Source organism: Coffea arabica, chromosome 2c (genome assembly GCF_036785885.1).
Source record: "Coffea arabica cultivar ET-39 chromosome 2c, Coffea Arabica ET-39 HiFi, whole genome shotgun sequence".
Classification (NCBI taxonomy): Eukaryota; Viridiplantae; Streptophyta; class Magnoliopsida; order Gentianales; family Rubiaceae; genus Coffea; species Coffea arabica.
In genome coordinates, this window is record NC_092312.1 from 6974202 (window position 1) to 7000444 (window position 26243).

The 26243-nt window shown below is 36.7% G+C and overlaps 4 protein-coding genes and 1 long non-coding RNA gene across 9 annotated transcripts; 1 reads left to right on the forward strand and 4 right to left on the reverse strand.

Annotated features, from left to right (window-relative positions):
* Positions 1 to 2660: 2660 nt before the first annotated feature.
* LOC113721484 (zinc finger protein ZAT11-like) lies at positions 2661 to 3651 on the reverse strand. The gene has a single exon (XM_027245553.2). The coding sequence runs from the start codon at positions 3484 to 3486 to the stop codon at positions 2848 to 2850; it is 639 nt and encodes a 212-aa protein (XP_027101354.1). The 5' UTR covers positions 3487 to 3651; the 3' UTR covers positions 2661 to 2847.
* An 11224-nt stretch (positions 3652 to 14875) lies between these two features.
* LOC113721500 (uncharacterized) lies at positions 14876 to 15683 on the reverse strand. Its single transcript, XM_027245554.2, has 2 exons — positions 15261 to 15683; positions 14876 to 15162 (listed from the first exon to the last, which is right to left on the reverse strand). Exons 1-2 carry the CDS (start codon positions 15351 to 15353, stop codon positions 15076 to 15078), a joined length of 180 nt encoding a protein of 59 aa, XP_027101355.1. The 5' UTR covers positions 15354 to 15683; the 3' UTR covers positions 14876 to 15075.
* A 1151-nt stretch (positions 15684 to 16834) lies between these two features.
* On the reverse strand, positions 16835 to 18397 carry LOC113721516 (protein SOSEKI 5-like). The gene is made up of 3 exons (XM_027245555.2): positions 17909 to 18397; positions 17743 to 17812; positions 16835 to 17609 (listed from the first exon to the last, which is right to left on the reverse strand). Exons 1-3 carry the CDS (start codon positions 18138 to 18140, stop codon positions 16958 to 16960), a joined length of 954 nt encoding a protein of 317 aa, XP_027101356.1. The 5' UTR covers positions 18141 to 18397; the 3' UTR covers positions 16835 to 16957.
* On the forward strand, positions 18384 to 20698 carry LOC140034970 (uncharacterized). Of its 2 annotated transcripts, none has more exons than XR_011838865.1 (2): positions 18384 to 19113; positions 20204 to 20698. It is a non-coding gene; the product is annotated as an uncharacterized lncRNA (long non-coding RNA). The 2 variants fall into 2 exon arrangements; XR_011838866.1 differs by having other exon boundaries at positions 20269 to 20698.
* A 919-nt stretch (positions 20699 to 21617) lies between these two features.
* LOC113725515 (phragmoplastin interacting protein 1-like) lies at positions 21618 to 26097 on the reverse strand. Of its 4 annotated transcripts, XR_003457354.2 has the most exons (6): positions 25455 to 26097; positions 24621 to 24792; positions 24447 to 24493; positions 23850 to 24358; positions 22500 to 23200; positions 21618 to 21965 (listed from the first exon to the last, which is right to left on the reverse strand). XR_003457354.2 is itself a non-coding variant. In XM_027248725.2 (5 exons), exons 1-4 carry the CDS (start codon positions 25967 to 25969, stop codon positions 23854 to 23856), a joined length of 1239 nt encoding a protein of 412 aa, XP_027104526.1. In that variant the 5' UTR covers positions 25970 to 26097; the 3' UTR covers positions 21618 to 23200; positions 23850 to 23853. The 4 variants fall into 4 exon arrangements, 3 of the variants coding, with proteins under 3 accessions (XP_027104526.1, XP_027104527.1, XP_027104524.1); XM_027248725.2 differs by having other exon boundaries at positions 21618 to 23200; XM_027248726.2 differs by lacking the exons at positions 21618 to 21965; positions 22500 to 23200 and adding an exon at positions 23559 to 23759.
* Between the last annotated feature and the right edge of the window lie 146 nt (positions 26098 to 26243).

Genomic DNA, 26243 nt, shown 5'->3' on the forward strand with positions numbered 1-26243 from the left:
CATAAGTTAAGATCAAAATGTGGGTTGTAGGAATTGAAATCATTGCTCCTCCTCCTCAACAATTGATAGTGTTGATAAGATGTGGAAATTCATTTGATAAGGGCACTCATTTTCGTCTTGGCTGTCCGTTGCTCAGTCCAAATTCTTTCATTATTATCTCCCTTTCCCAGCAGAAATAATATTAGGCTTTTCCATTTTAACATTTTTTGGTGAATGCTGTAACATATCTAACTCATCAAGCTCCAGTTAGCGGGTAATATCAAACTCGAGAGAGCAAATTAGCAGCAACCACTTTGATTATCTTTTTCCTCCACCTAGCCTTCCTCAATTGCAAGGACTGAATTTTTAATCTCTATAAATTGGAGCATATGTCAAATGAAAAATTGTATATCAAGCAACATGCGATTTAAACAACAGAAATAAATTAAAATATGACACATTTTTTTTATTTTAAAAATTTTTATATTTGTATCTATCATTTAAGAATATCAGCATTTTCAATCAAATTTTTGTAGATTGACTCAAAAATAATGATACTGCTGTCGAATAGACTCGAGCAACAACACTACCACCTAATGGGTTTGCGGACAAATATGAACTTTTAATCTGACGGCCAGTTAAGTGTCTGTTTTCGTCGAGACAAATTTGTCCAATATGACTTACGATTGTGTCTGTTCTGCAATTCTTCCATTGGGCCTTTGGGCTTGCGGAAGGAGAAAGATAGCCCATGATGAGAAACTCCTGAATGTATTATCGTTTGGGCAAGTTGAAAAATATTTTCGACTACGTTTGTATTTTTCTTGAATCTGCTTTCATCTGATTCGCTTTACAGAATTCAATTAGTACGACATTGGGCATTCAATTTCAAAACAGAAAGAGGAAGCATTCAAAAAATAAAAAGTAAGTAATTAAATAAAAAATGAAGTCTAGAGCTAATCTATTTAGTGCATTGGAGATATAATCAAGACACCACTTGGAGCTAATCTATTGTTTTCAACCTTCAACATTATCTATTAAGTGTTCCAAAAAAATGGATTTTCTGGACATCAAGGTTACTTACACTTCACTTCCATTTCGCGGTGCCTTGGCTCAAAAATCTGTTTGGATTGAGCATTATTTTTCCAATTTTATTTGTTTACATCATCATTACAATTTCCAATGCATCTTTTTATATTCCCAATTACCTTTTTATCTCACATACATCACGTCACAAAAAGTGCTACAGTAAAAATATCCCAAATAACTTACAATCCAAACAAATGTGATTTCTACTACAGCACAAGCTTTGATGTGGCTTATGCCGTTGGAAGGAAAAGGATCAACATATCTTTAACCTTTTAATAACATCGTCCATCACATGAAAAAACATGTTGAAAAAGAATTAATTTTGCCCTCAGTCATGATGATTTAGGTCACTCAAAAGTCGAGAATCTGATCTGTTGGTCAAGATTTCAATTAGTTCGTCGTGTTTGGTTTGGACAGAGTTTTAGGTTCTCAATTCCTCACGGTCCCCATTCTCCTTTCCTCTTTCATTCTTCACCTTCATTAAAGGGAAAGAAAAGAGACTGGAATTATCTATATCTCCATACTCTGATCTCTCAGCATTGTTTGTAACCGAATTATACTCATGGCATATATATAGCATTACATCTCACAAAATTTCGTAGGCTTAGCTGCTTTAGATTCATGGTTTTCAATTTTTCTGTTTGTTTTTTCTTTATTGCTTCAACAAAATATCGTAATGGTTTGGGTATTGTTGAACCATACATTTCGCCTGTTTCTTTCTGTGATAGCCTATTTACCTCTTCTTTTTTTTTTTTTAATGTAATAAGTGTGTTTGGATTGTAGATTATTTGGGGTAAGTTTTTGAAAAAATATACTTTTTTTATGTAATACATGTGAGATAAAAATGTGATTAGAAAATGTATTAATGATGCAAGCAACTAAATTTTTGCAATTAAGTAACTATCCAAACAATAAGACCCTGAAAAGTTAATTCATATTTAATGGGTGTCTGGAATCTCAAATTTTTTAAATGATGATTTGACAACTAAAAATGATGCTAATATTTGGCATTTTAACAGGATGCTGATCCAAGGAGCAGACGCATGAGATAGGTTCAATAGTATTAAATGATATCAGGGAACTTAGAACAAAATTTTATGAATGTTGTTTTACTTTTACTCGAAGAGTAAACAACTTTGTTAGTCAAAAACTTGCCAAATTGGCAATTAGCTTGAAAGAACAAACTGAATGGAAGGATGTCTTCCCAGATTGGCTGCCTGCGCTGGCGCAAGCAGATATTGAGGGCAGTTGCCCTTCCTTTGTTTCTTGTTTACTAGCCCCTAAATAATCCCTGCAAAGCTCATGCAAACATCCATGTATCATTATTTCATTCCACAACCAGCCATATGTTTATATATTTTTTAAAATCATTGAATTGATAACATATTCTCAAAAAATGTTGCCAAACAGAAAATAAGTAAATATAACACTTGAAATGCTTCTTTGGCCATTTTTTGTTTTCCGTATTTATGTAAGTATATGATCTTTAATCATAGTTCGTTCAGAAAAATATGGCACCACTAAATTTCCTCAGGTATTAAGCTAAATGAACATTTTTAGAACTACAGGATACTGAAATTAAGAAGACGTATATGTTGAGTATCATAATATGTATGATCTGGTATAAACAAATAAATCAATCCCAATATATCTGATTCTACAAGTACAACATACAGAGATTTCCTTCACAAAAAAGGAGATTTAAAAAAAAAAAAAAAAAAAAAGCTCCTGAACATCATCTACATGGGGATTAATCCAATACTATTTGCAGCGGTGAATTCATTAACAACCTTGCAAAAAGCAATCAACAGGCGGAGCCACAACCTTGCCAAGCCGAAACTCCAAATCATTTTCTAACGGCGTCAAGTTCAAGTCCAAACAGCAAACCCGTCCGCTACTAGTATTTGACTTCTGCACAACCGGTTCATGCTGGCCGGATGAAAGTGATGATACAGGAGACTGATGCTGTTGGCCAGATGAAAGTGATGACACAGGAGATTGATGGTATCCGATTTCTTCATTCATTGCAGCTCTGTGCCTCCTCATGTGCCCGCCTAGCGCCTGACCTACCGCGAATTCCTGCCCGCAGATTGAGCACTCGTGCGTTTTAGGCTTAGGCGGAGACGTCTGCACCTGGGATTGCAAGCTTAGATCTGCTCCGAGCTTTGGCTTTTTATGACTCGCCCTATGGCCTCCCAGCGCTTGAAACGATGGAAACTGCCTGTTACAAGTCTTGCACTCGAAAACGCGACTAGGGTTGTGGCTATTGTCGCTGCTGTTGTTATGGTGGAAGATGTTTAGTGCTTCAAACTCTCCTGCTCGAGACAACAGCATCAAGCAATTCGCCATGGTGGTTATGCTGTCGAACTGATCCGGTTCCCTGGGTCTTTTGGTTCCTACATTCATCATATTCATTCCCATGGAAATATTGATTGCAGAAAGTAGAAGAAGGCTTTGGTTCTTAGCTTTGAAGCTTCGATGGGAGTGTGAAAGAGGAAAAGTGTGGAAGCTTTGTGTGAAGGAAGAAAGCTTGTAAACTTGAAAGTGAAACCAGCTGGAGAGGAGTAGTAAGCAATGACAACATGACTCAAAGGTGATATATATTTATAGGTTAAATTTTGATTGGCACTTTTGACTTTTTGAGTTGACCTTTATAGAATGACGAAACTGACCACGTTTCTTGTGGGATAAGGGAGCTAGCTAATTTGGTGGTTTTGGTAAAGTGTTCATATAGAAAAATAAACACCATTTATCTTAAAGTATGCTACTATAGTACTGCTAGTAGCAGACTAGTAGTAGAAGGCTAGAAGTTAATTGAATTTGGATGAGGTGTGAATTTGTGTGAGCCGTCAAGGAGCAACGTAAGCCGTGACCTTGTGGGCTTTAGCCACTTGGAGTCGTGTTTGGCGAGCCTGAGCAAGTCCTGCCCAGAATATTCATCAGTCTTCCAGAAGATTTTCTCACCTGGCTCCTCCGGTTTACTGCCACGCTTCCTACGAGTATGCAAGTATCCGTCAATATGTCCCCTTGAAAAGAAAAAGGTTGGAATCGAACTATTTTTTGAAATATACCCTAACATCAATTTCACAATCCAAAATGATGATAGCAACAGCTATATGTAACCGATCAAAGCATATGGGTATATTTGTACCGAAATTAAGAGGGTTTTACTTTTATCATCCTCAACTGCATGAGCATGACTTAAGGTACTAGATAAATGAGAAAAAGATTAGCTGAAATGAGATTGAACACATTTTTCTAGGCAAACCATTTGTCTAAATTTCAAAGTAGAGCGTATGTTTCCTTTTTTTTTTTTTTCTTTTTTGTAACGATTATGCAATGCCGTATACGGTACCGCTACATAAAGATATGTATTGGCCATGGAAAATTTATTTTAATTGCTTAATTCCAAGAATGCAGCTCGTGTCTATCTCGCATTCAATAGAATTAAGGGAGAATGGTTATTTTGGTCCCTCATCTTTGGGGTCATTTTGGTCCCTCATCTTTGCGGTCTTAGCTAATTTAATCCTTTACCTATCACTGCGATCATTTTAATCACACATCTTTACCTTAAAAAAAAAAAAGCCAATTTAGGATCTTTAACAGAAAATTAAAAATTTTTGAAGGAGTTAGTCATGCGTAATGCATGAGGACCGTTAAAAATGATCGTTTTGGTCTATTATCTTTATAGTTGTGTCCAATTTTGTCCTTTTAGCAATTTAAACTCTCATTTTCACAAAATAAAAGTCAATATAGGATTTTTTATGAGAAATTAGAAAACCCAAATAAAGCCAGTTTCGTATATTATAAGTCTACTTTTAAAATAAAAAAGAGCAAAATTTAAAAAAAAAAAGGTACATACGTGTATGATGGGCATGCAATGATATAAAAAAGGACAATATTGGACATGATTCTAATGGTAATAGAGCAAAATGGTCATTAAAAGGCCTAGATTGACATTGTACAGTAAAGGTAAAGAATTAAAATGGTTGCAGGACTAAATTCGTCAAAACTCTAAACATAACGAATCAAAATGGCCATTTTTCCAGATAATTAATACAACGTAATTCCAAAGGTGGGAAGATTAGCAGAACAACGGAGAATTAAAATTAAGGTCAAATGATCGGAGCAAGTAACCACTTTAATTAGGCCATGGAGTTAAGTCTAATTTAAACGCAATTTGTCTAATTTGGACCTGTTATTTGATCTGGCAGGAAGGAGTAGCTAGTATAAAACTACTAAAGCGCAGCTTCTTCGGTCTTAAACTTGGAATCTTCGACTTGAACTGAAAAGTTCTACTCACGTACTTTCACATGTACGACCAAATTGAATTTGCTCCAAAAAGTGGAGTCGAGTACTTATTATGGCAGTATGAACACATGCTCTATTTTTCTAAAATCGTGTTTTAATACTACTGTAAGTGTTGAATTAGATGGAGAATATAAAGGGATAGCTGGAGTGGTGAGGTGGTTTAACAAGACCAGTTTGCACAACCACCCGGCGGCTAGTCAACTAACGCGCCTCACGAAACTTCGCGCCCATTTCTCTCCTCCTACTCTTATTTATTTTGTTTCTTTTTCATTTTTTTTAATGACAGAGGATTTATTCCTTCATTTATTTAAGAGGTTTTATTTTTCTATTTTGGCTCTCTCTCTTTTTTTTTTTATGCCGCAAGGGGGGTTGGGTGCAGCCGGGAGAATGGACGTGGAATTTGCTATCTGCAGTTTGATGCAACTTGGTACGATGTATTTTTAATAGTACGTATTGTGGTCAGAAAATGTGTTAGAAGGAGGAACCTGATTTGATTAGTATGTAAAGCTTTGTGATTTGTATATTTTTTTTTGGTGATTCGCATATTACCCTTGAAGATAAGGACAAATGCATGATAAACCCCCATTGAAATAACACTACTCTTTTGCGCACGATCTCCCTTCTAAATTGTTCTCAAAACGACATCGACGCATGCGTATAAAACACTTGTTGCAAGAATTCTTGCTTAAGTTTTAGTTAATTATTAAGCTGATAATATCGATTGTCACGCTGTCATATCATCTGTGGTGCGTAAGAATATGAGATGCAACCTCACGCTATACGTAGAATACAATACTGATGTGGCCATTAAGGAAAATACGTTCTTCTTCTTCTTCTTTTTTTTTTTTTTTTTAAGTAAGCGGTAGGTTTTCAATTCAGAATCTTCTACTTGCGATTCCTCTCACGACCATGGTGCGCCATTGCGGGTTGCAATTGCATTTTGATTGTGTCGCGGTCTTGATTGTTCCACATTCATCGCGACATATCGGTCGAATATCGGATGATACGCACATTATAACACATAAAATTTTTTAAAAATATATGAAAAATTTACTAAAATTAGAAAATATCAAAAAAAGATATAATTTGAAAAAATATTCGAGTCAACTTCGAGTAGATTCGGATATATCAGCCGGTAGAATCGGCCAATAATGGCTGAGTCACTACGAACACGATAATATTTGCAATTCGGAGATCAGTATCATACCGATCCCCCCATTCCGTCACGACTCAGCCGATTCATATCGAACCGGCTGATATTGCTAACGATGCTCACCACCTTACGACGGTCAACAGCTAATTAGTGTAAATGTTTTGGGCATTTTGCGTATTGTACTCGAGATTTTGTTGATATTTCGAGCACACTATGCATAGAAAAATAGAAAATGTTTTTCTTATTCTTAATCAACGCCATCGATGCTTGTGATATTATATCTGTTTTCTACAGATTTTACTCCGAGTCCTAGTCAAACGTATGAGTTAGCATTGATTTTCTTGCAAAATGTAAACTGCCATTCTTAGTTGGTACTCAGGAAAGATTTCTTTTTGGACGTCAGGGTTCTAGAAGCAATAGAAGATTTCCATTCCAATCTGCAATTCGTGCGTTTTTGCAGAATTCCATAAGAGTCTCCATCATGTATCTAGAGGCTGCTGTTGCGGCAGTCTTCTTCCTCATACTCTCTATTGTTTAGACTTTTTTGATTATATGAGAGGAAAGGAAATCTGCAGGAAATATACAATTAGGCAGATGGTAGTTGGAAGGGTCGGTTATTACTTAAATTTAGTGTTGACTTCCTAAGCAGTTTGTATTTAATCCTTCCTCTAGTATGCTCTGCTCTACTCTAGGATTAAGAATTAACAAGTGCAAATTCGTCACCCATGCGTATGCTTTACAGCTTGATTATTAGATCGTTCAACTGCAATTTAAACATAGTCAAAGATATTCACTGTATAGCTATAGTAGCATGTATTTTGGTTCTTGAACAGGCTTGAGATTATCCACTCTAATGATGTCAGGGTTGAGGTGGGATCCTATGTGACGCAGACAAAACCAGTTTTCAGTTTTCACGTTGGAGAGGTAATGAAGACTACTATAACATGAGTTGTTTGAGACTAAAGCTGTTGAATTTGAGCGGTTAGTCTGTTTTTTACATATATAATACACAAAGAAGGCTGTGATTTTCTAAATAGATGGCGGGTTGGTGCTGGGCATATGCAAAGAGATGAATAAACCTACTTAAGAGTTATTCCCTTGGACCGGTGCTGGAATTAGGACTTTTGGAACAAATACATGTGCGAATATTCTAAAGTATTTGAATGCATTATGAGAAAGAAAGAAATCTTGCACAAAGGGTGTATTCTTCCCCAAAAAAAAAAAAGAATTAGAAAATAAATATATTTTTCTTCGAAATAAGTACAAACCAATATTATGGGAAGGAGCTGCTGGCATTGCTTTCCTTAAAATTTTAACATCCATCTATCACAATAGGAAAAAAAAGGGTTAAATTCGCACAATCTTGATGCTGAATTTGATGACATTAATTTATGACGGGGAGGTGTAGATTGAAGCCTAACTAATTTATGGTAATTACTTCGTACGTACGAATTTTGAAGATCGCACTACTTCATTTATTTTAATCCCTTTTGTGGTTTTCCTGGTTAAGAATTTTTTAATTGCAGAGCCACCAAAAAAGAAAAGAAAAGAAACACATGCACCTCCATATCCTGAGAATGGAATTCTGGTTGCAGGAACAAATCCCAAGCTTTTTCGTGTATGTGAAGAACTCAATCTGCTAGTGATGAAAGTCGGCATCAATGCCGTAATCATATGTGATGTGCGTTTCCCCATTAAGGAATAATTGTAAACGAAATTTTCCAAGAACTAGAAAACGACTGTTTCAACATTGTATTGGCAGCTGCTGACTTGTTGCACTGACTTTACTAGCAGGATAAATATATAATTGTCTACACACACATATACATATATATATAAAGATCAAATAGTTCAAGTGGGATCGGTTGCTTGAATGCAAAGCAATTAATTAGTGAGAATTGACTTTGATAGAATGGACCAGTGGGATTAATAGACACACAACATAGGTGTGCAAATCGATTTGGCAGTACTCATCCTCATCAAGTCACTAGCATCAGCAGCTAGCACCGTCCCAGTCAAAAGTCTTCAGTGTCTTAATTTCAAGTATAACCTGCCGCCGGAACCATTTTATTTGAACGATTACCCGGGTTTTCCATTTTCCAGCCAAACCAAACTGACCGGAAAAAGGAACAAAGAAAGATGACAGGATGGACTGGGGAGTTTTTGAGTAATCATTTCTTGTGAGAAATCTTGGCCTAAAAGGTATATTGTTGAATACAAGATCAACTCACTAAGGTCTCCCCCAACTTTCCCATGCGAGAGAGAGACCAGATTCATATGGACTTTCCTCATGAGGGGAGTCCTCTCCTATTTTTAATTTGTTTGTTTATTTAGTTTGTTGGATTTAGAATTTTTCAAACCTATTTATGCCAAATCTAAATTTCTCTTCTGATCACCCTTTCTCCTTCTCGATCGTTTCTTAAATTTCATCCCTTTCCTGCTAAAAGATATCTAAATTTCTCTGCAGGCTTGAAGCAATTTTTACTAGATGTGACTGTCGGAAGACATGAATATAACGTGATTCACTTGGATGGAAGATATATTGGAGTTTCAATATTATTTTCATATTTATTGATTTTCCACAATCCTACACGAGGAAAGTCCTTATTGTTTGGGTGATAACTGGTAATCAAATACTTATTAGTCCACACGTATTAGGAGATAGGAATTATAATATCTTGCTTTCTTAGGTCTTCTATAATTAAAGATTCATCAGGAAGAACAAGAAATAGATGAAGCAAAATACGAGTTTTATTTTTGTAGCCGCAAACGTCAAACCAAACTGAGATGCTCCAAAAAGGAGGTGATCTTGGTCCAAAGCCGTAATTGGCTGGTGAAATTTAGGGGAGCAAATACATTCATCCATTCATATGCTGGTCTTAAGCTAACTGCTACGCTACGATGACCGACGCAATCTACTTGCGCTCTCTCTATCCTATCGACAACAGCAAAAGTAAATTCAAAATCTTGCATTGGAATATTTTGTAAGTTGTACAGATTCCTCATGGATGGACATTGGATTTGGACGGCAGTTCTATTTATGAACCTTTTTTTTTTCCTTCTTTCAGTTTTCTTTGTCAAAGACTCAAAGTTATGATGATTAGCGAATACTGTGTTCTATCTTCGTTTACACGGTAAGCAATGTCGACATTCGGATTTCCGCCTAAACTGATTACACGCCAAGATCAAACAAGAATTTTTTTTCTCAAATGACTTTGCATCAAAAAAAAAAGTTGGCAAAATGAACTAGTACTCGATGCCAAAGATTGATCTACACGCATAGAAGCAAGAAAAGTTATATATCTTTTTGTCATTGATCTACACGCAAAGAAAAATTGCTACGTTTTCTGTGAATACATTTCACAATCACCTTTTTACCTCGCATATATCAAATCGCTACAGTAATTTTTTTTTTTATAAAAAATCCAGAAAAATGCAATCTAAACATAACAGAACTCTTCTCTTTATCTGTTTGATAATTTAGAATTATTTATAACATGAATGTAGACTCCCTGATATATTTAACAACAAGATTGATCAAAGTGAACTTTTTCTAACATTATTTTGACCTAAAGTTAATACAATCAACCAAATGTAATTTTCTATTATCATATTAATTCCCATTTAGCAAATTTCTCACCCTTTTATTCCGAGCAAGTTAGTTGCTACACAATTCATATCGATCCTTAAAACAACTCTTACCAATTTAAAAAGAAAATTTGCCTCAATCTTTATTGCTAAATAACACACTTTTACATGGCTCTAAACTTACACACATGCACCCAAGTCAAATGTATGTAGCAACGTTTTCTTAGCTGCATTTATACCACTGCACCCAAGAAGACATCGCAATTGACAGATTAGTAGCACGGTTTTTGAATTAAATTATCCCATTCACAAGATCAAGCGTGTCATACTTTTAGACCGTATAAAGATTGATGCACAAGTCACCCTTTACCTAACAGTAACGTGGATATGATCAAAGCAAGTAATGACTCATGATGTGTTTGATGAAAGACTTGGTTTAGTTTTTGAACCACAATTACAAGCAACAAATAAAGGGCTGTATTTTCTTCGCTAATTCGATGGCCTTGATGCATATAGCCGGAGAAGGCGCCGTTGTACGCGCCAGCAGCACCGTGTTGCAGGATATGGACTCATTCTTTAAGTTTCTATGCAATTATACAACAATTTCATTGAAGAATCTGACATAATTGACATGCGTACCAGCTCAGCTGGACTAGATGGTTGCGACTCGCTACTGTTTTATATGAAGGATCAATCCCAACCACAACATGGGACAGAATGTAATTGTACAGATATTGAAGGCTACAAGGTTTGAGAGAGACTTCTAAACAGTTGGGAAGTCAACTGAAATGCTCCAAAGTCAGCAGCTGTGCCCATCAGGGATGATTCATCATCCATCCATCCCATCGTAAGAGCGCAAGAGATGATGGCCCTCCCCTGAAGAGTGTTTGACTTAAAAAACAGCTGATACTTGACTTCCAATCGTGGGGACTGGAAAGGGGCCTTCCTAACTAGCTTAACTACTGCTGCAACTACTTTCAATTTCCAATTTGTTCCCATACAAAATTTTCTAATCATGATGATGATTGCTTATCTCACCACTTGATCATGGCATTTTCTGTGGTAACCTAACCCCTGCGTTAAACCAAGTTCGTTTACTTGGATTCAAGAACTTCCCAAGTCGGTCCCCTTCCCATCCCCTCTTTTGACCAAGAGAAGCAAAAAACTTTTGTCTCAAGAGAGGTTTGAAATGAAAGTATTTGATGGTCACTCAAACTAATTGTTGGTCCTTGACCTTGACCAAAATAAATCATATGAGTAACAATAATAATTTCTCTAATAAAATTTAATAAAGAAATTAACAAAAATTTCATGCCTCAATGTTGCATTAAAAATGCAAATAATTTGTACCATAAAAAGTTAATTTAACGTGGATTGATGGACGGACTAGGTCGCTCTTTTTAAGATGATTTGCGTATCCTCCGGCGTAGCAGGTCTCAACACGTCACTTCTAGAATACAACGGCCCAATCTTCTCCTCACTGTAGTTTACTTCAATTTACACTATTGGAATAAGACAGAAACCTCACAAAACACTTCTGTTCTTTACTCTATAACCTCTAATAGTAGTGAGAGGAAGTAAAAATAGAAAATAATCTAAATATGGCAAAGTATATATCAGGTTTGATTGATAGATGCCTCTATTTATAGGTTAAGAAATTAGGAGTATTAAAACACCAACATTAACAGGAATAAACACCTCATATTTCAATTACAAATTGAAAAGTTTAGATCCGTTGTACAACGATAAAAAATTCACTAAATAAATTCATAAACCTAATCACTACATAGGCTATACAATTCAAGACATAAATCTGATTTTAAAGACACAAGTTACACTTTTGAATGGTTTTATTTGTAGTTGAAAAATCATTGAACAATTTGTAATTATTGTGTTTGAATTCAAAATAAACATGCCATATTTTTTTATTAAAATATCCAACACTAACCAACATTTTTTAAGCTACTTCATTTAACGTATTAATCGTGTATACTGATCTCTTGTCTTAGTGCATGCACTTGCAGCAGATACATGAACTTTTCTTGTAGTGACACTGATTCACGTAAGCTGCAGTGCGTCGTTTAGTTTATTTTATCACTAGTTATCTCGTGTCTAATTGCAAGGAATTAGACATTTCGATATACAGATAATCACTACTTATTGTGAAGTGTCAGTGCCAACAATTGGCTGTTGCGTTCATTCACAAGTAACTTGCAGTTGTCAAATCGATATTCTTCTCTTCAGCTACGACTTCTTAACGTGACTATCAATTCTATAATAAACTAAATCAGGTAGAGCCCATCTTACACCGAGAACGAAAATCCTACTAACATTTCTGCCCCAAACAGGCGGGTTTGGGGTCGAGGTCGAGAGTGAGAGACTGTCTATTGTAACGTGTTTGTTCCAACAGTTCACAGTAGATCCGTATCCGAGGGTAATTGAGTCTAGCAGACTCCTTAATCAAAAAGTTAATTTGACAGATCAAACCTAAAAGCATGAAAGCTCGTCCTCAACTTTCCCCGTGGTCATGCTCCCTTTTCTTCGGTTGATTTCATTCATCTCCTTGTCCCAGTTAACCATTCAAGTACGGTGGTATAACCATTCTTTTTGACGATCTACAACTGTACTGTAGGCATCACCGTGATTGAGGTAGGGACTAGGGAATCTATTGCTCTTTGGAAGCACTGCCAGATGTGGACCTGAATCTGCTCCCCCAAGAAAACCCCCTATGATACTCAGAAGAACAGAAATAGCTTTTGGTTACCAAAAAATGTTCATCAACCTGTTCTAAAGCATATCTTGAACCATCCAATGTTTGCTACAAGATAACCTTGGACATGGATGCCCAACCGCTATCATCTGTAGCCTATGATCATGAATCACACAATTACATAAATGGCGACAAAATCTCAAAACACTAATTTATAACTCAACTGTAACATCTCCCATATAAAGTAGATGACAAGCAAATCTTCATGGATCCCTAGATGGATTTTATGTTGCAGCAATCCAAAAGTGGGTGAAAATGTGGGAGAATTGAAGCGCCTTCTAAGTATCAACCAACGAAACATGTAGGCCAGGCTAGGACAGAAGCCATAGTAGGCACCACTAGCAGCCAACTATACCAGCACTGCACTGTGGCATGGCAACTGGCTGACCACAGAGATCCTTTTGGTGTGTGAGACTGATTGCCAGTGTCCACTCAACCAATTAACACTCATACATAGTTGCCATTGTCACGAAATTTCCTACAAGCATTTAGCTACTGAAATAGAGCGGTTATGTGCAGCATAACTATCAGAATTTAACAATTAACTTGCCTCCAAGTTATACTTTGAGCAATAAATTCAATAAAGAATCAGATGACCTTTAAAAAATGCATAAATAAGTTCCACAAACATCCAAGTCCAACTAATGGACATGAAAGAAAGCCCACTGGATCCTACCAAAAAGCACAGGAGTTTGAGCCAAAACCATGACTGTATAAATAACCAAAAGGTTTCTCTTTTAATACTTGATGAAAAATTGACATCAAGAAAGAGCAATTTGGAACCTGTAGGAGGCATCACCTGATTCATACTCCATACCATGATCATTTCTATAATGTCTACTCCAAAAGTAACTGCACTTTATCTTTAACTTCTCTATCTAGTAGCTTTTGGCTTTGCAATCAAATTTACCTGTAACTCCAAAACCAGTAAAGCATGTGTCATACTCACTCAACAACTCTTCGTGTGATTTAATCTGATCATCAGTTATCAATTATTTAATTTTCCCTGGTTGTCTATCACGCTTTAACATCAAAAGAACATTATCAAGGGGCAATCATTGAGTCCTTGCATAATCTTGCTCTCCCTAAATTCCAAAAGTCAACTTCAATTTGATCTCCAAACTGACTTTTTAACTACAGATAGTGGACTTTTAAGTGCTAATAGGGGGTTGGGAGGGGAGTGGTTGGGGAAGAGGTAGATTATCTAAATGTATGATCAAATAAAGTAAGGGCGGATTCACCAAGGACATAATGTGTCTGCCTCATAGAAAGTTTACAAAGAAAACAAACTACCACAAAAAAAATGTACAACAATCAAAGTATGCTCATTAATCGTTAAGCAGATTTTCTTTTTGGGCCCATCAGCAAGTTAGCTATTTTATTCCTTCCAAATCCGAAAGTCTTTTGACATTTTCCCAAAAAATTGAACTGAAGGACATTTAAACTAAAGTAAAATAAGCTTAATCTGGAGCTACTAGATTTTACTTTTCACTCCAGGATTACAAAACAGGAAAAGAATATCATCAAAGAAGCATTTTTATCCATTTAATCATCTTACTTGCGCATAACATGTGACTTCAAATTAGACAAGTGCACTTGAAGATGCAAGATTTATCATTCATACACCCAGCCACATGACTAACATATCCACTGAGTACTTCTTTTGTAGAGAGACCAATAACAATCACATTGAATTAAGGAATTAAAGCTAAAGACTGCTAGGATAATTCACCATCCGTGTCATCACCTGTAACATCTTATGCTCAAATCAAGTAAATGCTTCAGTAGTTGTCATGATTATACCAGCCAAAAGTCTGAATTTTCACGCAGAGCATAGATGCCCAAAAGAGACCCTCAATCAATATTTTCTGGAAAACTCAAGACCAAACTTCTTGACTCGAGAATTAGCATTTTACAAACCATGAATTAACAGCACACCTAAGATAAACAATATAATCATCACATCCACCTTACAACCAGGCAAAGCATAAGCTAGAACTAAACAGAAACTTACTCGTAATAAATCATAATAAGTAACAGGGCTCGGTCAATGCACAATTCTTAGAATATTTTCACTATTATTAACTTGAATATGAGCATCTAGGGACATAAAAAAGCATCACATTTGAGCTCACAAGTAACAAAGACAGTAATTTGAGCAAATGATTCAACTAGTGATGATTTTCAGCTAATTCCTGCTTTGATCTTTGTCCTGCTCTACATTTCCAAACTTCTGCTTGAAAGAATCTTGCCTCTGTAACCACATCATATGTCCCTGATCACATTTTACCGTTACCAAGATATGAATTCAAGTCCACTCCATCAGAAAATACAATTTATTCACAGCGTATTTGTATGAAATGGAGGCAATACCTGGAGAGCAGCGGCCCAAACAATAAGGGCAGAGGCGAACCAGAACCGTTTATCCTTTAGAAGCAGCTTAGCTTCGAATTTCTTGGATTCCATTCGTACCTAAAACCCTAAACCCCAATTACTACTACTTGATTTCGCATTTGACCCCGTTATCACTAGTCTATTGTAAAATTCGGTCCTAAAAAGAGATTCGGTCGGGTCAGATCGGTTAAATAAAAAACCCAAAATCAAATATCCTCCTATCTCCAAAGACGAACGTTTGCTTTCTTATCCTGGCGCACAATCACGAGTATTCACGACTCACTGGTGCACCGTTTGCGCTTTCTCGTAAGCAGGAGTGTGTGGAACTTGAAAGCGTATCTAGAAGCACGTGAAACTCGCTTTTCCTGAGAACGCTTTTCTCTTTCCGTTTTCTCATCCCTTTTTTTTTTTGGTAATTCCATTTTCCTGTCCTCGTATCTTGCCTGTTTTTGCCTTTTATGGTTTATATATTTTGTACGAAGTAATACGTTTATTTACCCAGAGCATAAAAAAATGTTTATTTACCAAGAATAATTTTGGTTATATATCTAACCTACAAACCGATCGCTACCACTTCCCAACAAATAAAATGTATTAATTTTCGTACATAACTTTAATCCATAGGCAAGACGAGAAATTTCTTGACCAAGATTCTCATTTTTTTGTTCTTTTTAGCCTTTTTTTTTGGCTTTAAGTCCTCATGAGATAGAGCACCACAACCATTTCCATTCTCATTGGAAACTAATTTAAGATCTATCTATTTACTTTTATGTACGCCCGTCTATGCAACATGCAATGCCATAGAAAATAATAAGCTAACGAAAAAAATCAAATCCAAATGCTCTCAACATTAATAAGCTTTTGAATGAAGGTTACTTTTCGTAAAAATGAGAAACAAATTAACCGAGGAATCCCAAGGGTGAAGGTACAATGGTGTGGTAACGATGAATGCAATGAAAGGCCATGTATCTCATGGATTATTTTCTCTTCTCATTGGTCATATAGTCCATTTAACTTTAAAAGGCCCAATACAATTTTACAAGCAACAAAACTTTTTTTCCCCACCAAAAATGAGTATCCCGTACGATGAATTATGAGCATTGAGCTTATAAGAACGGGATTAGAAAAAAAAAAAAAAAGATAAAGAAAAATACGAGGCTTTTAACGCTAAAAAGTTTTGAGTAAATCTTATATGCACTGATAATGTGTATACTATCACCGTTAAATCCATGACAAACGTGCAAAACCTGAATTTTAAATTCAAATTTTACATATTTATTATTTATCCAATACTGACAATATATACACGATCAATGTAAAAAAGATTAATACAAAAGTTTTATACCTTTGACTCCCTCATCTTCCTAAATACAAATCAAGGGCATTTTAGTTGCTTTGTGATGGATTCATCATATATGTTTAATTCTTTAATCACGACTCATCCCATTGTTGATAACAGTGCAAGTGTAACAACTCAAGTATATTCGAGGGCATTGTAGGGATTTTATCGACACGATTGGACCAATATGACAATCACCTTGCAATGCCAAATCTAGATGGAAAGGGACATCAATAATCATCTTTTAAACTTTAAAGGGCCTGATCGGCACATTAACATGTTTTGAAGGGCTTAATAAGAAGTAAACCTTTCACGTTACATTGCAATTTGCAGAACCTTATAGGTTCCCTGCATGGCGTAACACCGTGCTTCCAAATTTCACGCCCATCAAATACCCCCGCCTGTCCTTTTTCTTCATTGAACCGCGATCCTTAACCGCGATCGACGATCCACAAGTAATCAAGTGCATCAAATTCAGAACACGAGAAGGCTTGATTCTCCCACTGGTGCACTCATTCTCAGCCGTCCGACGATCATCGACTCCAGGACATCGATCGACGGCTCTAGATCCACTCACACCGTCCAATCCTTCCGAGCTAGGCATCGACGGGGGAGACAGTTCTTCCCTACACAACTCCACGCTCTTGTTAAAGTACTCCTCCCGCAAACTCCTACTCAAACGTCGCTTATCCTCCGTCTGAGTTGCCATGTCAGCTAGCTTACCTCCGAGTTCGCGACTCGACTCGCACTTGTAAACTCGGTACTCGTTTTTGAAAGTGGAATTATCAAAGGAGCCCCAGGACCGATTTTTCTTCCTTCTCGAGTAAGAAGAGGAATTGTGAGCATCGTTTTTGGTTGGTTGGAGTGATCGGACGGTGGGTGAGGAATGCAGCAGCTCTGATCCCTTGAGAATGTAATCGCGATCGTTGGTCGGCTGAATCAAATCGTCCTCCGTTAAGTCCTGCCACACGTATCCATTCTTATAGTTCCTGTTGTCAAATATTCGGCAAAATTTCGTTCATACAAATATATGCTCCAAAACATGAGTTGCTCGGAATAAAATAAACTCATCTCATCTGAATTCGAGCATAGGAAAATTATAGGATATCTTTTATGGTGTACCTTTTGGAGGACCACGAGTACATATGAGCCATGCCATTTCCTCTGAGAAAATTCAATTTATTTATGACATCTGCGACGAAGCAACAAACCCAATTTGATTTCATTTATCAAAAAAGAAGGAAAGAAAAGCATAAAGTGAACCCACAGAAGTAAGAAGACGAGTTACCTCTTAGATAAAGGCCGTGAGAGGAAGAGAGGGGAACTTGGATGAAATGAGGGTGCTCGAGGTGGCCATTTCTGGCGAGGTAGTAAATGACGGGGACTTTCCCGTCGAGAATGGAGTTGAATTTTGGATGTTCGGAACATATCTTAGCTCTCTCAGGACTCCTATCGGATCTCTCATTCCATTTCTTGGGCATCAAAAGCTCTGTACTAGGCCTGGAATTAGCCACTGCCATATCCACCCAACTTTCTTACTCAGATCAGAAGGGGAAAAAAATAGGAAATCTGAAGAGTATTAGACTGTAGAGGAATCCCACTTGGGCGTGTGCATGAATAGATGTTGTAGTAGGTATATGTAGGAAGAGGAAGAGTGGAAGAGAAATATACGAGGGGGACAAAGGCTTAGGAAAGAGAGGAAGGTGGCGGGTATTATCAGTTGAGATTTGGAAGCCAATGCCCCGTACAGAATTTCACTTAGGGTGTGTTTGGTTTCCACAGAATTGGAGGCTTAGAATTAGAATTGAAGTCCCAATTCCAAATCTTCGGTTTGGACACTATCAATGCCAGAGAATTAGAATTCAATTCGAATTCTACGGGCCATCAATTCCACAAATTCAATTCTTTGGTAGGACCTAAGAATTACAATTCCAATTCCATAATTTCACCTCCTATTCGGGTTAGTACGCGGATCCTAGATGGATTAAATCAGTGAAACGGGTCTCTATATAATCAACAAAAACATAACTGAAAATGAAAGTCCTCTCTCTATCTCTTGTCACAGACCAACCACCGTTTCTTTTGCAGCTCTTTCTCCTCCCATACTTCCTCCTCTGCCTCCACCTATACTTCCATTGCTGACGCCTTGTCTCTCCTCTTACTCATCTTCCTCCTCTGCCTTTTCCCAGCATTGAACATCTACTTTCATTTACGCATGTTAAGAGTGAAATTATAGGGTTTCTTTCTGTAAATTGGCTCAAATCCAGTGGCTATAAGTGATATGGGCTGCGCCATGCGAATTTCGTAGATAAACAAGGCTGACCATAGCCAGTACCAAGTTCACAAGGATATGGCTCAATCAGTTTGGTAGCCTCTGCCGCTCCTCCATTGCTGCTGTAATCATTTTTATTCCTCCCATCCTTATTTTCTGAGCTCTCTCCTTCAGCTCTCCCGCTTTCCCCAAATTTCAGACACATTTAGGGCTTGTGAAAGGTAACTCGATCTTTGAAATTTTTTCAATTAATCATTGGTTATGGGCTTTATTACATAGCTTTTTTTTTCATTGGATACATTGCAATGGTTTGTTTTGTTTTGTGAAGGTAAATTTGTCTAAATTTTTGCCAATCAAACAGCAATTTTTTTTTTGTATTTTCTGATATTTTGCTCTAGTATTTTTGGCTTCTAGATTTATGCTGTTAATAAGGATTAAAAAAAAAAAAAGCACAAGTTGATCGTTTGTTTCCTTTTTCTTATTTTGGGTTTGAGTTCAATTAGTTAAATCGAGTCCAAGTTTTAGCTTGTTGGAATATATAATGTTAGTTTAAAATCATATTGGTGATGAAGATGAAAGGGGTAATCTCGTATGTCTTCCTTAAAATGGTTTTTTGAGATCTATTAGAAGCTTTTGCATTGTGGAACCACAAATTGATACTGCATTTGGATTCTACACTGAAAGATGAAATATTTAGCTTTGTTGTGGTTCATGTCTGCTTCATATCCTGTATTTTGTGCAAGCAGTGTTCTAGTAAATTATCAATATTCTGCAATGTATATTATTTCTCTATCATCTAGATAAGATTAATGTCTCATATGATTTACGGAAACTTGTTCTTGTTTAATTCTTCTTGGTTTGAAGTACACTAAATTCTTGTGTTATGTAGAATTTCAGCTGATTATCCATCGATAATTTTAAGGATGCAACTCCATTAGAGCTTCCCTCTAAATGAGACTCTACTAAATCTTTCCTTTTGATGAGACTCATAGAAGGCTTTAGAAGGATTCTGATGTTTCTCGTAGCCAATTAGTCTTGTTTCTAGAAAGAAAGCTTTGTCGGGACTTTTCTGTTTCTTTCTTTTGTTGCAGTGTGCTGGAAAATCCTTACCAGTAGAAGCTTTAAGTCACTAGAATAAGTTTAGGACATCTCCAAACTATTTTGTGCACATAAGTGATGATCTTAGCAACATCTCCAAATTGCTTTTACAAAAAGGTTCCGTCCAAATAAGTCAGCATAAGTTCTTCATTTAACATATGTATGGATTTTTCTGTTGCATATTTGCCTCTCACTTTTAATTCTATAATGCAGTGGCTGTTGAATCTATTCTTAAGAACATGACATTGTGATGTTTTTCTGGTGCATATTTGCCTTAGATATGGCATCTGAAGCAACATCTCAGTCAAAAAGGAAAGGCAAAGGGTATTTCACTTATGAATGACAGGACAAAGTATGACACTTTTTCTGGTCTCGGAGATGACTTTAAAAAAGGATTGGCTATTGATGCACATTGGTAATTGATTTTTTTTTGGGTAATCTCCAGTTGAAGTTATTTTTGTAGAAGAAGTTGAGCTGATTGCTGGAAGCCCAAGTAGAGCAAGTAGAAGTTGTTACTACTCCATCGTGTATCCATGACTTTTTAAATTCTGATGAGTTCTTTGTTTTTTATGTAATGGATCAAAACAAGATTATAGAAAGATTCGAGGGAGTATTTCAGCTATTTTCTATCTGTTTTTGAGATGATAAGAATGGGACATTGGATCTTTTGTCTGATGAAATAGCATTTTAGATATTGAGATTAACATAGCTGCCTGTGTTGATGCCCTGACTTGTCCTTTAGCTGCATGAACCTTTGCGTTCTTTCTCAAATAGTACGTTTGTAAAACAATTGACAATGTGGATGTGGCGTGCCTCCAAATGCTGCACTACCCTACATGAAGAGGAGGTGTAGTGCACTGCTGGACTGCAGAAATAGCAGCAGTAGCAAGTATGCATACGAGTATCAACACGTATTAAAAGGGTGATAAAATAAGCTTTGACAGTGCTTCGTCTTTTTCATGCAGTCAGTGGCTCCTTTACTAGCCATTGGATCCTTATTTTTTTGAATTACTGCTTGCAGTCCGCAATAAAAAAAATAGTGTCCAGTATAACTCAGGCATGTTGGATTTTTTTTTCTTTTTGGTCCTTCCACCTTTCTCCACACCCTTTTCCACCATCAACTGTTAGATTCAGAATTCGAATAGTAAACTGAATTTATTTGTTGAGAATGTTAATTAAATTGTTTTACAAACGTACTATTTGAGTTAATTAGTGACTAATTCACTGTCTAGTATTCTACCATGTTTTAAGAAATATGCTAGTGTCATTGGGGATTTACTTTTAAGGGGGTGAGGTCCAGTTTTGGTTGGATGCCAATATCTATACCATACTTGAACAAAAGAAGGCAGTCAATATGACACGTCTCGTTAATGCTATGCTTAGCACAACCTAAGTCTGGAAATGTTCACCAAAGAAATTGATATGAGAGTGGGAAAAAATAAATTATTAAAGGCACAAATTGGTTCTTTCTTTTAAATCTTTAGTAAAAATTAGCTAAATGTAAGAAAAAAAAGAAATTATTATATAAAAAAGAAAAAAAAAGAAAAATTTTATGTAAGCAAATGTTTCATGAAAACAATTCTAATTCCTAATGAATTCTTCTGTCATACAAACAAAGAATTTGGAATTTCAAATAAATTCCGTATCAATTCTATGCATTTCCCAAACGAAAGAATTGAAATGACTTGGAATTCCAATTCATAGAATTCTAATTCTATAGAATTTCAATTCTAATTCATTTCTAATTCTATAGAACCAAACGTACCCTTAACTAATTTCGGAGACTTAAGGCTGGGTTTTGGCCCTTTTGGGGGCTGGGGGACATGTAGTAGCTAACCAACAAACCATGGGTCTTAATACCCGCCGCAAATCCGGTGCTAAAATTCATGATTTCCTGCTGAAAATTGAACTAGTCTTATAGTAGCTGCTAGTATCCATCCTCTTTCGGATCTGTGTCTTTTGGTAGCCAATGATCCTACAACAATACCAATTCTTTTGGGACGGTGACAATACAGTTTAATTAATAGCAGCACAATTTATGTGGAAATTAATTAGTAGTAGCAGTACAGCGCATGCGTTAGTATATAAAGTCTTAAAAAAGATTTGAAGAATAAAAGTTTGGGACGTCTGAACAGTTCGGGTAGGTGAGTTTGTCGGTTGTAAGTTGTTTTTGATGTTACAAATAACTATAATAATGATAAGAGTACTCGATACTTGTTGTTGCATAACGAAGTTGAAGAACTTTCTTGCTTCTAATCTTGGGCAACCTTCAATTTTTATCAAATTTCTGGCAGTAGTACTAATATTAGAAAATATCCCAACTAATATTGATTAGCTTGTATCATCGAGGGGTTGAAATTGTTTCTTCTGTTCCAAAAAAAAAAAAAGAAGTAGAAATTAAGAAGTTATTTTCAGTCTGAACCTATTAATTTAAGATAACAAGATAATTTGGAGAGGGTATTGAAACATGCTGCAGAGCTAGGATGAAGACGGGAAGATGTCAAATTACCTAGGTAGAATTTGGACGAAGACTGGTGAGCTGCTCAGTGGCAGTAAAGAGAAGATCACTCGGAGAAATTCGACGTGAAGCAGGAGTATTTCTTGGGTAGTAGCCCGTTGACCCCTGGGAGTTCATTGTAGGGGAGAATGCCAACATCACGGGGGAAAATTTCCAACACAATGGTGGTGAATCAGGACCTATGACTAGAAAGCCGACTCACGGGCCAAATTCACAAACAAACAATTAAGCTCCCTTGTTACCAGTTTCCAGTTTCCAAAGTCAAAGCCAAGCCACCCGTGAAACTGGGGAAGGAATTTATATTTTGAGGACTAAGAGGAGGAGTCTCTGTGCTTTCTCAGACTCCAATTTCAGTGTGATACGAGACAGATTCTACACTGCAATAAAACAGAAGCTAAATCATCTTATGCCGGGGGGGGGGGGGGTCATACCGGGGTTGGTGGGGGTTAGTTAACTCTTAGTAGAAGCCGCCCTGCTGGACTTGCTCCTGTGGGGGTTCTTTCCCACATCGGTAGTGGGAGGGTTTGAGAATGGGTAGATAAGTCCCTTAGGCGCCTTCAAAAGTTGCCGGCTTTTGAAAGTTGTTCGGGGATCTAGATTTATTTTGCCGAATTCTTGAGTTTCTTCAAGAAAATGTCAGAAAAAAATCATCTTATGCCTTCCAGCTCCTTGGACCTCGAGAGCCAGTCCGCCTGCAGCATTTGGCACAATCTTTGCTTTAGTCCACTTAAAAGATTACTTTTGCAGTTTCAACTTCATACCAGACATCATAACTAAAAAAACCCTTCTATGCCTCTTAGTGCCATATTGTAGTGTCGGCACAAATTCATTAGAATGGTACTTGCCACTTTGTGTCATTGCTTGTGTGTTTGCATTTTGGCCAAATTCCATTGGTTTGTGACCTCAAAAATTGACAAGGAGATGACTGCAAATGGCAAATCGAGACTGAAACTAACATTTAATTACTAACACAGCACGTAAACTCACGTTGGGCTGTCTTTCAAAAACACGTACACTTCCCAACACGACTGCCTTGATGCAAAATGAAAGTTAAAAACAAAAATGGAAAAGAATTGAATATACAATTCTACAAAGAACCAGCAGATCAAATGGAGTAGTTTTACACTGACAGGAATAGTAAGACTTGCCTATCCCTAAAGCACAAAAATGATGAAAATTTTCTTGCACGCTGCGTAACATAGAACGTTTGAAAAATCAACAAAATTCGGACTCCAACTTGTTAAGGGATTCCTGAAACAATAATTTTAAAAGAAGCGCAAATGACTTCTTGGACCTTATACAATTGAAACTTGAAGAAAACTACAAGGTTAGATGTCTTACAAAATTAACTTGTTTGAAGACTCGTTTGGTCAGCTGTTTGCTTCTTTGGGCAAGAAGATGAAAGGTGGCCACGCTCTCCACACTCGTAACATGTCCTCCTCCGAATCTTCCCGCTAACAGCAGTCGCACCATCACCAACAGCTTGATTATTTTCTGGTAACGGTTTTGTCTTATCTTCTGATCCTTTCTTTGGAACAGCACATGATATTCGAATGGGTCTTCCACAAACAATCTTCTGATCCAATTTCAATGCTGTGTTCAGGGAAAGACTATCTGAAAAATCCACATGGGCATAACCTCGGAAATCTCCTGTTTCTTTGTCTTCACCAAAACGGATGGACGAAATATTGCAGACTGAAAAAAATTTCCTCAATTCATCTTCAGTGATATCCCAGGACAAATTTCCAACGTAGATCCTATTGTACCCCTCCACAATTTTAGGAGCAAAGTTAGACGTTTTGGTAACTCTAGCAGATTTGTAAGGTTGAATTTTTAGGAATAGGCCTCCCCTGCAAGATGTAGTAATTTCTTCAGCATGACAAAAAACAACATTAACTTTTATCGGAACTAAAGAAAGTCTTTATAAGTTTTACTTACATGTCAGACCCATCAAGGGCCAATGCTCTCCTTGCTGCAGCTTCAGTCTGCAATTGGTTAACAATGAGACAAGGATTCCACAACAAGCTATAAATACGAACTGTCTTCATGGACACTGAAGTGTAACAAACAAGCAATATTTTAGCATCATAACCAGATCACTACAGAACATACCTTGAAACTAATGATGGCAATCCCTCTGAATTTTCCGCTCTCTGGAAACTTCATACAGTCAATTTCAGTTATGGTGCCACAACCTTCAAAATAACTCCTAATATCATCTTCACTCGAGTAGTATGGTATACCTCCAACATAAACTTTAGTACCGGCATCCAAACTTCCTTCACTGCAGTAACAATAACACGAGAAAATGAAGAGCAAAGAAAATATAATAAAATCAATGGCAGCTCAGTATCGTGAGATCACATGTAACTAAAAGGTCCCTTAGCTCAGACCTTGCAAATGCAAAAAATTCTACCAATTATTGACAATTAAATCCATGAAAAATTTGTGCGGAAGCTCCTAAACAAAGACATGATCTTTGCATTACCAGACTGATAATTAACACCCATCTAAACCAGTTATCAAAGGCAACACCTTTTGATGACTCAGTTTCTTGAGTAAGATATCTAACTTATTATTTCAAGTTTCTTCTCTAGACCTTCCACTTCGGTTTTTGACATAGACAATCACTATAAAACTAGTGCAAAAGGGTGTCCAACAACCGATGAATTAGCAAATAACGACTTGGAAAAGAGGTTGAAAAACAGCTAGCAACGATGGCTGTCAACAGCCTCAAACTTCAATGTCAAAATAATAACACATAAATCATCATTTAACTCCATGAGAAATGTTTAGCATTGTTCATATCATTCCAAAAAAGCAGAAGCCAACAAACAGATAGATAGATAAATAAAATTACTTCAGCTGATGACTAAAATAGCTGAACCCTTTAAAAAAGAAGATGGAATCATCGAAACAAATTGCGAACTATATTAGCTAACATACCTATTATCATAATCAAGCCTCTGTGTTAAATCTTGGTCATCAATCACACCGGCCTCAGTTCCCAAGCTCTCCTGCACCTCTCCATTCTCCTCCACTTCTTTCCCCTTCCTCTCTTTCTTCTTTTTCTTCTTCTTCTTTTTCTTCTTTTTGCTCAATTTTTTCACCTTCTTCACCTCCCCATTTTCCAGTTCCTGATTTTCATCTCTTTTCCTTTTGTTTTTCCTCTTTTCATATTCAGCCATACCCCCTGACCCAGCATCTTCGTCTTTATTCAATTTCTCTTCATTTTCTTGCAAAGAAGGTGCCTTTTGTCTGCGTTTTTCTCTCTTTGACAATCTGGGCTTCTGGGATGCTGACTCAAGAAGGGAATTGAGAGATTTTTGGGTCCCTAAATCTGGGTATTCCGGGTTCTGGAAATTTTTGTTTATGGATTGGTTTTGAGCTTCTGAAGCTGCCAATAATTCAGCTTTAGCCGCTCTAAGCGTCTGCTTTAGCTTCTTATTCGACAAAACCATTCTCTTCAATCGCCTGTAACGTTCGGGGATTTGGAGCCCCAACTAGAGACCAATGAATTTGGGGCTGCTTGAGGGTTTTAGCAGAATCCGAATCACAAACCCCTAAAAATGCCAGTCAGTTCACCTGTAAAACGATGCGTTTTGATTTTTACTGATTTTCTTAATTTGTCCGAAAACGATACAAAATTTTCTTAATTTTTAATTTAGACGCGTCCATTCGTCAAGGTATATTTCGCTTGTATCATAATTACAATTTCTTTTTTTTTTTTCAGGA